At 48.4% G+C, this 10,211-nt stretch overlaps 1 protein-coding gene across 1 annotated transcript; it reads right to left on the bottom strand.

The window, feature by feature from the left end:
- Window positions 1–338: 338 nt before the first annotated feature.
- On the bottom strand, window positions 339–9,313 carry LOC101343596 (cytochrome P450 2E1-like). Its single transcript, XM_012555150.1, is given in 9 exon segments — window positions 339–523; window positions 1,409–1,550; window positions 2,065–2,252; window positions 3,640–3,781; window positions 4,953–5,129; window positions 5,576–5,736; window positions 6,365–6,514; window positions 7,560–7,719; window positions 9,137–9,313. Coding segments are annotated over 9 exon segments (1,482 nt in total).
- Window positions 9,314–10,211: the final 898 nt, after the last annotated feature.

Here is a 10,211-nt window from a genome sequence, read left to right as displayed (position 1 = left end):
TCTGGTTTTTCAGAAGAGGTTAGTTTAATTTAAAGTGATAAATTCTTAATTACCATTGTTTCTAGATTCTCTAAGATAGATCAAACTAATTCATAGTTTGGTTTAATTAACAAGATCTTTTTTGAACTTTGCTTTCAAATTCTGTCTCAGGACTGTGACTCTGGAAAGCAGCACATTCGGCCTCATTTAGTCCACACATGGAGAGTCCAACTGTCTTCACTGAAGGCAGTGTGGACAGGGATGCTGCCCGCGTGGCACTGGGGCTGTGGGTAGCAGGAAGGTGCCCATAGTCACCTGGGGCACAGACCTTGGTTATTCAGTGTGTGTCTTCTCTTACATCATGAGTGAGGGATGAGACAGAGTTTGTAATGTGGTGGGATGCTACCAAACCCAGTCATAATGGGGTTGAGATCAATGTCTTTTGGGTCAACAAGAGACTTCAAATTAAAATGCTGCAAAATGGCAGATAAGAAGAGGAACAGTTCCATGCGAGCCAGGCCTTCTCCGACACACACCCGTTTTCCTGGAAGTGACAAGAGTGCTGATGAAACACTGAGGGTTTCCCACAGAGAGTCAACTCTACCAAAAGCCAGACAGCAGAGGGAGCAGGAGAGAGGAATAGAGCAGAACTACCCCTTCCTGCCCATTGAAAGGAAGCAGAAGATGTATTAACATACATTCTGAGTAAGGAAATCAGTAATGTGGACTTATTCAGGGATAGCCTTCCTACAACTGCAACCATCCTGAACACAATGGGAAACACCTGAGCTAAGTTGGCAACATGGTCTCTGCCCAGCAAGAGAAGTGTTGCCCGATGCTCACCTATGGTGTTCTCCAGGAAAGCAGTGGGTCGCCTTTGAGTTAAAAGCTAACATTCTAACACTGGGTGTCAAATTAAAGCTATCAAGTTGGTTACATGATCTTCCCTTGCACCAATACCGGAGGCAGAGTCCTGGGAAGGAGGCCAAGGGAGCGGCCACTGACTCTCATCCCAGGGAAGACTTTGATGCTTCCCTTGATGAGTCCAGGTAACCAAAGGGTTGATTGTGTTTAGTAATTCTTGTTTAAAATTATGGAGAATTAGGTAATGTAGTTTTGAAAGATTTTCACTAAGTTCTGTTGAAGTAGAAATTAAGCTTTAGCACTGAATTAGGTAAAGTGTACATTGTATGGAAAAGATAATTCATCCACAACACCTCATTCCCAGAACTTCTGGGTGAAAAGGTGTCATTTAGACTCTCTGAATAGGTAGCAAAACATTGGGGTCATGTTGCAAATAAAAACAAGGGGCATGATGGAACAAAGAAGTTGATGTATGTCTGTGATGATGGCAGAGTACAAGTGAAGTAAAATGAGTAGGGTAGGAGGCAGTCTGCTTGGGGGAAGTTGCAACATCTGAACTCTTTACCTGCAGAGAATGCTTTGAAGTAGTCGCTGTACTTGAACTTTCCATTCTCATTTAGAAAGTGCTCTGGTTTAAACTTTTCTGGATCAGGGAACTCTTGGTCATCATACAAGAGGGAGTCCAGAGTTGGAATTACAACCGTGCCCTAGAAGAATAAAGACCATCTTAGCCAAGCTGACACATGTGGGCTTTCCTCTGGAAGCCAGCTGTGAAGAAAGTTGTTTTCAATTCTTGGTTATTACACAGGACAGTATATATCTAGTCGTGGGAAGTTGTTTAACTAAGGGCTAGATAGAAAGACAATGCTGCTGTGTGAAATAGCAGTCAGAGGCTAGGTCTAAATGGGAAGGGAGGTCCTAATCTTCTCAAAGGATTAACTTCAGGGTTGTTCCCCACCCCCCCACCCCCGCGTTGGTGTAGAATATGCCACAGTGCCCAAACGCTACTGTGGAGTCACTGTTCCAGATTCCTGCATTTTTGTAGTCACCAGGTCCCTGGAAGGCAGGAAAGAATGGCTAAGGAAGCAAAATTCTGTGGGGTAGGAATGTTGGACCAGCCTCCACCATTCGGCCACAGCTGCCAAAAAGGTTGTCCTTCGGTCCCTCCACCCTGTCCCCTGTCAGCCTAGCTGAAGGGTGACAGAATGGTGCACATCCGACCTTGGGGATGGCATATCCTCTGAACATCGTGTCCCGAGTCGCTTCATGGGGCAAATTTGAGGGCACGAGGTTGATGAATCGCTGAATCTCATGCACCACGGCATCCATGTAGGGCATCTCTAGCCTATCCTTGATGGCAGGCATTCGGCTTGGCCCAATCACCCTGTCAATTTCTTCATGAAGTTTCTCTGCCAAGATATTAACGGAATAAATTTAACAGATTGATCCAGGCTGGCTGGTCACCCATCCACTCATTCACGATACATCTGCCCATCCGTCAAATCATCCATCCAGCCATCTCTCCAATAATCCATCCATCCACCCACCCACCCATGCATCCATCCACACACCCATCCACTCAATCATCTACACAACAGAAGTTAACCGAACACCTAATCAGTGCTTCATGGTGTCCCAGGTGTTTTGAGTCATCAGATAATCTCTCTATAAATATCAGTAAGAGCTAAACTCTATGAGGTTATTTATTGTCTACAGAGCGTCTGGCATCCATTATCTTAGCTGATTATGGCTAATCAGTTCTTCTCTTTATCTTAGGGGTAGAGAATGACAGAAGGTCTTGCCAATTGTTTTTTAAGAAATTCTTGTATTAATTATTACCTCAGGCTGGTTTACTTCATTCTTCTAAGAAGTATGAAGGAGAATGACAGAATGGAATCAAACACGTATTGTGTACTTTTCAAAGACCTTCTAGGAAGCACCAGTCTGAAAATCTCTCTCTTTTTACAGGCTAAAGCAACTTTGGCAAGTTGCTTAACCTCTCTGGGTTTAAGATTTTCTGTGGGCATTTATAATACACTGAGTGGAAAAAAAAAAAAAACCCTACAAAAGATATATGCAGTATGGTACCCAAGTAAAATTTTAAAACATATACAATAATATGAATTGTTGCGGATACTTAATAAAGGTTAACTATATGAAGTTGTGCATGGGAGTAGTGAGCACCAGCCAGGGCGTTGGCATCTCTGGGGAGGGAAGGCAGGGAGGGCTTTGGCTGACTGCACCACGTTTTCTTTGGAAGAGCTCTGACACAATTATGGCAATACGTATAGGAGTGCCAGTCATATTTATTTTGTCTTTTTCTCTATGTTGCAAATTCCTCATAATTAGTAATTAAAATTTTTTTTAAGTCTATGGCTCCCCCATTACAGAGCAGTCAAAAGTTCTTGTGCCACCGACCCATAAAAGGCCTCCCTCCATCTGTTCTCCATCTGATTCCAGCTACGCCCTCTGCCTCCAACCCTCCTCCCTTCTCTGCTGAGAAGTCAGCCTTACTCAGGAGTAATGGAGACATCTTTTCACTGTCATAAGTAGATGGTATTACAGAGTGGAACTTAACATTTCTCACTCTGAGCTATGTTGTTGGACCCCTGGTAGGGAAGAGCATGGGGCCTTTCTTTTCTGCAATGAAGGTTTTGCTGGGAATGTGGGTGTGTCTGCAGAGCTCTCCCCTCAAAGTGATTCATCCTGTGACCCCAGGGCACAGGCCTGGCCCGGTGTTGGCATCCACCCATGCCTATGACCTGCAGAAATAGCCCTGGCTCAGTACTGACGCACTTTCAATCTCCGGATACTTCATGAGGATCAGGAGCCCGTATCTCAAGGTGGTGCTTGTGGTCTCTGTCCCCGCAAATAACAGGTCAGCCATGGTCACAGCAATGTTGTCCAACATGTCCCTAGGCTCTGCACTTTGCTTTACCTGCAGTATCAGAGACAGAAAGGGACTCGATAAGAGGATGTCTCCAGGTGGGTGCAGAAGAGACAACTATCTCCCCTTCAGCAAATGAGAATGTGCTGACCCTCCTAGTTCTACAGAGATAGAAATTGTCTTTATTGAACAGTCAAAGCGGGCCAGCCAGAATCCATTGCTCCATGAGATCACCCAAGTAAACCATGATTTGCAGCCAGGAGAGACATTATCATCTCCATTGGATGGTTGGGGAAACTGAGGCATCCAGGAAAGCGGTCAAGTGGCAGGACTCAGCTCCAACCCAGGGACTCCACATGCTCTTCCAACAGCTCTGTGGCAGCCTCCGTTGAGATCGTCCAGCCTGCAGCTGCGGCAGGCCTCCTTCTTCCCCAAAGTTGGAGGTGCTTAGGTGACGGGACCTTCAGCAGCTCAGAGGCTGGTGGGAAGAGCACTTGTCCACTTGTGGCATTTGTAGGGGTGGCTGTGCTGTGGGGTTTTGGCTGGCAGCTCGCCATGTCACAGCAGCTGGTTCAGGGCTGCCTTCTGCCCGAGGCCAGCGCCTCAGGTGACACAGGTCTGCCAGGCCTATGTCAGGGACGTGCTATGGGCTCAGGAAGTCACACAGGAAGCCAGACACCCCAATGATGGAGGAGGATTCTTAGACAAAAGGGTAGCTATCTGCGGAAATCAGAGTGTGGAATTCACATGTTCTTGTCAAGGGCAGACCTGAGGGCTGTCAGGTAGATGATGCGTTGTAGGCCCAGGACCACTTGAATCTCTCACAGTGTGGGGTCTATGTGCTGACGAGGAAGGCTGAGGATCCCCCCCCAGGCAAGACACAGATGGTTAAAGTTGTTGGTCCAGAAATGACCTAGATCACAGTCTGGGGCGGGTTGCTGTGAGATACCCACCAGCCCACCCTCAGCTGGTACTGTAGGGACAGTGTGGTGTTTGAGGTTGCAAAAGCATTGGGTCTGGCTGATGTGAGATAGCCAGCTGTGCCCTATTGGAGCAGAATGTGCCGGGTGAGACCAAGAGCAGCAAAATGTGACCACAATGGCTGTTCGCACCAGATGTGCAGGTGCGACATAAACAGAAAAAATGCTTGTCAGCCCCCTAACCCTCCGCCTCGTCTGGGGCCCAGATCTAGACATGTCACACAGTCTGGGGTTGGGGGCACCTTTTCCATCTCAATGAGAAGGCAGTCGATGAAATCCCGGGGGCAGTTGGGGTCCAGCGACATGTAGTGCTCCATCACCTGCTCTGACGAGTACTGCTTGATTTCAGACACGTTCTTCAGGACCCTCCTGTGGCTCCCAGGCATGTAGCATAGATAGGATGCAAAATAATAATAAAGCTAGAGAGAGAGAAAGAGTTATCTCACTAGATTTCTTTTTCTGGATGCAACCTAATTGTGTGTGCTGACTAGGCTGATACTTGAATTTATGACCATTGTGATCATCTCATTTAGAATACATATTTCTGGTGGACAGGATCATTTGGGCACTCCTGTCGGGGGTGACACTCTGTGACGGAAACATGAACATGGCAGCCAGCTCTTGTTCATCTGAACATCAGTCTCTCGGGGACACCACTCTTAAAGGGCAAAAGGTGACAGTCCCGAGGTTCGCACAGGGTCTGCCTCTAGAAGGAATATTGAGGCTATCTGCTCAGATGCCCTGATGTGCTCCCATTCTCTGCTTTTGAGGCCTCGCTCATCCCCCACAATCCGAGTTTTCCATTTTCCCGCTGTAAACCACGCAGCAGCACTCAGCTCAGATTAATGGAAAGGAGGGGCTGCACCTGGAGCCAGGGAGTGCTTAGCAGATAGAAGTTCTCATTGAACATGTTCAACAGCCTCAGTAACTTCTTGTCACCGTAGTCGAAGTGCTTGCGGAAGATGATGTCGGAGATGACGTTGCAGTTCGCAGCGCTGATAATGAAGGTGGGGTCAAAGGGTTGGCCTGGAAGACAAGGTCATCAGAGCTATGCACACAGAACTTGAGTTTTGAGCCTCTCATGTGACGGCCTGCAGGGGACGTCACTGCCTTCAGACCAATAACCCCATCTCCTGCCACATGCTGATCAATGCCTGTTTTCATTGTCTGTTGGTGAGAAGACACTGAAAATCATAATGATTCACATACAGTATTGAGTTCTTAAGTCTATTTGGGTTGTCTCTGCCTCTCAAAGTTATTTGGAATACAAAAATTACATACTTGACAGCCACACCTTCTCTACCCACAATGTAGAACAGGAAATTCAAATTGTCAAATAAAATCTCTGTGGTTAACAGGACCCTGTCCATGCACAGCTCCCTGAGCTGCTCCTTGCTTCCGATGGTCCAGATACTGTCCCGGGGATGTCAACCCCCTCCCTGAGAATGGACCCACTGTCCCAGGTGGGTCAGCCCCCTCCCTGCTGTGCAGACCCATTGTTCTGGGTGGGGTTGGCCCCTCCCTCCCAACAGATCCTCTATCCCCACAGGCCAGGGCCCCTTCCAGCACAGGGACACACTGTACTGGGCAGGGTGGGGCTAGGTCCCTCTCTCTCCCCTCGCCATGGTGCCCCCCGTCCCAATGGTGCACATACCCTGAGTCTTCCTGAGTTCCTCCAGCAGGAAGTGAGCCTCCCTCTGGATCCGCTGCTCATTGCCCTCCTTCCCCATCCCGTAGTTCCGCAGGATGGTGAGGGAAAAACGCCGAGTATCTTTCCAGGTGGGCCCATTATTGAAAATGATTCCTAAGGGAAGAAGGGACAGCAAGGAGTCACCTCAAACCCAGTTCTGGGAGAAATGGAAGCTGGAGTGAGAAGCTCTCAGTGGTTTGTAGGCACACAGGGAGAATCAACCAGACAAATGCAGAAAAGGGATGTCCTGAGGACAGAGCCTGGACTAAGCCTGGGCCTCTAATGACCGAAGTTCTGGGGGAGGATGAGCTGAGCCAGGATGTAGGAAGAAGGAGTCAGGAGAGAGTGCAGCTGTGGAGTCCAGGGAGAACGTGTTTGGGAAGGATGGAATCATCACCTAGAGAGGCTGAGAGGCATGAGGAGCTGCAGACCAGGTATGGGCAGCTCCTGAAAGGTGCGGTAAAGAGGAGAAGAGAGATGCAGAGGTTGGAGGGGGGAAGGGGTGGACAGGGCCAGAGAATTTACAAATGTTATTGGAAAGGGCAATGCACATGGATGGTTCATTTTGCCCAGAGAGGCTGGTGGGCTGGCAGTGAGTGAGGGTGATGGCTCTCGATCCTTCTGCTGCACCCGGTGTCACAGGCATGAGAGCAAATGTCCTCGGTGTTTCTCTGGCAACATGCCTGTCTTGCTGACCAGAGATAGGTGCCTGGATATCTGGAATGCACCGTTTTCATTTTAGGAGAGTAGTGTGTATGCGTCTCACATAGTCGCTCTCATTAAAATGCTTACTCTGCAATAAATGAATCAATCCATGCATGCCTGTGTGTGTGCATGTGTATGGCATCACCTGAGTGGTGTCTGAGCCTGGCATATCTACGAACATAGCACCGATGGCAATTAGTTTTAAATTGCTGAATGATCTCTCAGAGCTGGCAATGGAAACTGTCACAGCCAATAGAAAATACTCATCCCCCTTCCCAAGGGGCACCCAGGGCACCTGCCCTATCTGCCATACCTTAGAAATTCCTCTTAATAAGTTGTCTTTAAGATTACCACTGCTGTTCCTATTATTGTCATTATGCAGGGGGCCCCTAATGGTGCCCTCCTGGGCACAGCGGCCCAGGCTGGGCCACGTCGCTCAAGGAGCCAGACTCACCATGGTTCTTGTGGGCGTCGAAGGAAGGATTACGTCCTCGTCCGGAAAACTCGTTCTTGTGTTGGAGCAGGACCTCTCTCACGGCCTTGTAGCCGTGCACGACCACGAAGCGCCGGCCGCACAGGTACAGCGAGAACACCGGCCCGTACCGCTGTGCGAGCTGGGAACACATGGAGCAGGATGGACCACGAAGGTTTGTGCTTTAAAACACGCCCTCACGAAGTTACCGCTGTTGAGCCAAAGAACCCGGAGGGGTTGGGGAAGTCCGGTCTCTGCCCAGCCCAACCACTAGGATCTTGGTTTTGCAGGGAGCAGAGCGAGAGGAACGGTCTGGTCTTCCCACTCAGGGCTCGTGGGTCCCACGGCCTCTCCAATCCCTCTGCCACTGTCTAAGGTGCAGCTGCCCTGGGAAGGGTGCTCCGACTCTGGTCAAGTCCCACCAGGACCCCACCCCCCAAAGAAGTCGTTTGAAAAACGTGTCCATTTCCTTTGTTTTGTAATATATTTTAAGACATTAATTTTGAAAATTTGATCTGTGAGAAAAGTATTACAAAATAGAAAGTGGGTATTTGTGATGGTGATGTTTGCAGGTGCTTGTCCCTTTCAAAGTGTCGCTATTATTGGCATTTGGTGTTATTGTCTGACACACTTGTGTAGCTGTATCTTCTGACTTTGTTAGATAATTCCAGATAGACAGGATTCTAGAGAATGACTTCTAGGATAGAAACTACTAGAACACCCACCTGTGCTGCCCTAGAGCTTCTTGGACTCATCATACCCCTCCAAGGAGCCCTGCCTGCCTGCCTAAATCTCCGGGCCTCACCTGGCTGTGCTTCCTTCCTGCTCAGCCTGGGCACAGCAACTCCATGGACCCTGAATCCTTGACACCCTCCCTTGTGCACTTCACTCACCGCCACTAAGAGCTGGGACACTGGGTACAGCAAGAAGACCTAGAGCCATCACCCTCACCCACTGCCAGCCCAACATCTCTGGGCTAAATGCACTATCCATGTGTCCTGTGGAGCAGACACTGCCCAGCAGCTTCCTTTATTAACTCATTTAATGGATTTGTCAACTCATTTAGTCCTTAGATGTGTTAAGTCATTCCTTCTTCACAACAACCCTAGGAGGCAGGTGCCCTTGTTAGCCCAGCACCACATGCGTTAATCAAATACTTCAGTTTTCAGCCTGTTCTTTTGGCATCGTGCAGACAGGTCGACGTTGACACCCAGCCAGTGTGCACCTGGTTGTGAAAGCTCCGTGATCCTTCCATGCCAGGTGGCAAATAGCACAGCCCCAGCCACGCTGGCCCCCCACGATCAATCCAACAACAGGCAGTTAATGCGCACACACAAGGGAGCCCTCAGGGCTGTGCCACAGCCACAACCTGTTCTGAAGGTTGAGTGCCCATCTGTTCTTCGAGCTAAATATTGTGACCATCACCCCTGGATGCTACTATTTTTCAGTTAATTTGTGACAGGCTGGTATTGAAGAACAGCAATCTGACTGATGATGAGCCAAACACACACACACATTAGATCTAATTCTTCTCCACAAATCAATAGTACTTCTCTTACCCTGGTGAAGGATTTAGGAATGTTCTTAAGGTCCAGCTGGAGAATATCCCCGATGATTGGAAGTGGGAAAGGGCCAGGGGGTAGCTTCCAGCTGCTGTAGATCTGCTTCCAGATAGAGATGAGCAGGAGGGTGGCCACCTACACCAGCAGGGTAATGGTGATACCCAGGGCAACCATGGTGCCTTGGGTCCCTTTGCCAACATGCAGGAAGAGCCCGTGGAAAGGCAGAGCTTTTATAGATGCATCACCAGGAAGGAGGGTGACCCTCCAACCAATGCCTCCTCTCTTCTCCTTTGATCAAATGATTAGTTTACCGTTAGCTGATGTTGACCATCATTTCAAAGGGCACTTCCTGAGCGATTGCCTGTTAGAAGTCCCCTCCGGTGACCCTCCTGACAAAGATGGTCCTGAGCTCTGTCAATACTCGAAGCTGCAAGCACAGGTCCCCAGTGCCAATGAGAACGGCACACAGGGGAACTCCACCATCCATAGGCCAGAGCACAGGGTGGGGACTTGCCTGCCTTTTACACTGGGTGGACAAAGGGAGTACCGGTTGTTTGGGGGGTGGTTATGTAAGGTAGTATCAAGTGTATGCTGAAAGTCTCTTGGCAGGTGCTGGCTCTGGTGGTGCAAAGTCCCTTAAAGTCCACCAGAAGGTTTGTCTGAGCTTCTCCTGAGGGTCCCAAGTACCATTTGCCAGGTTGGTGTGGCCAGAGGAGGAGGATTCACATCTTGAATTCCATTCCACAAAGTCAAATCAATGGGCAAATGCAGCTGAAGGAAAGAAAAAGTTGACTGACTTTGAAAAAGTTAATCTCTGATTATAAAAGGAGTATATTTTCATAGCAGGAAATTATTCTTCAGAGCCAATTTGTCAAATTGTAAACAAAGAATACGTTAGGATTTTTATTGGAATTGTTTGAAATCAGTGAGTTAATTTGGGAGGACTTTGTGTCTTTGAAATATTTTGTCTTCGTATACCCAGCAATGCAGCAGAGTTCCATATTGTTTACATCTTCTGTGTCATTTATTCATTGATACCACCCCACTTCTACCTTATTGTTAGGGTTATTTC

This window comes from Trichechus manatus, unplaced genomic scaffold (assembly GCF_000243295.1).
Source record: "Trichechus manatus latirostris isolate Lorelei unplaced genomic scaffold, TriManLat1.0 scaffold00031, whole genome shotgun sequence".
In the NCBI taxonomy this organism is placed as follows: Eukaryota; Metazoa; Chordata; class Mammalia; order Sirenia; family Trichechidae; genus Trichechus; species Trichechus manatus.
Note: the sequence above shows the minus strand (reverse complement) of the source record. Positions and strands in the feature narration are given on the sequence as shown.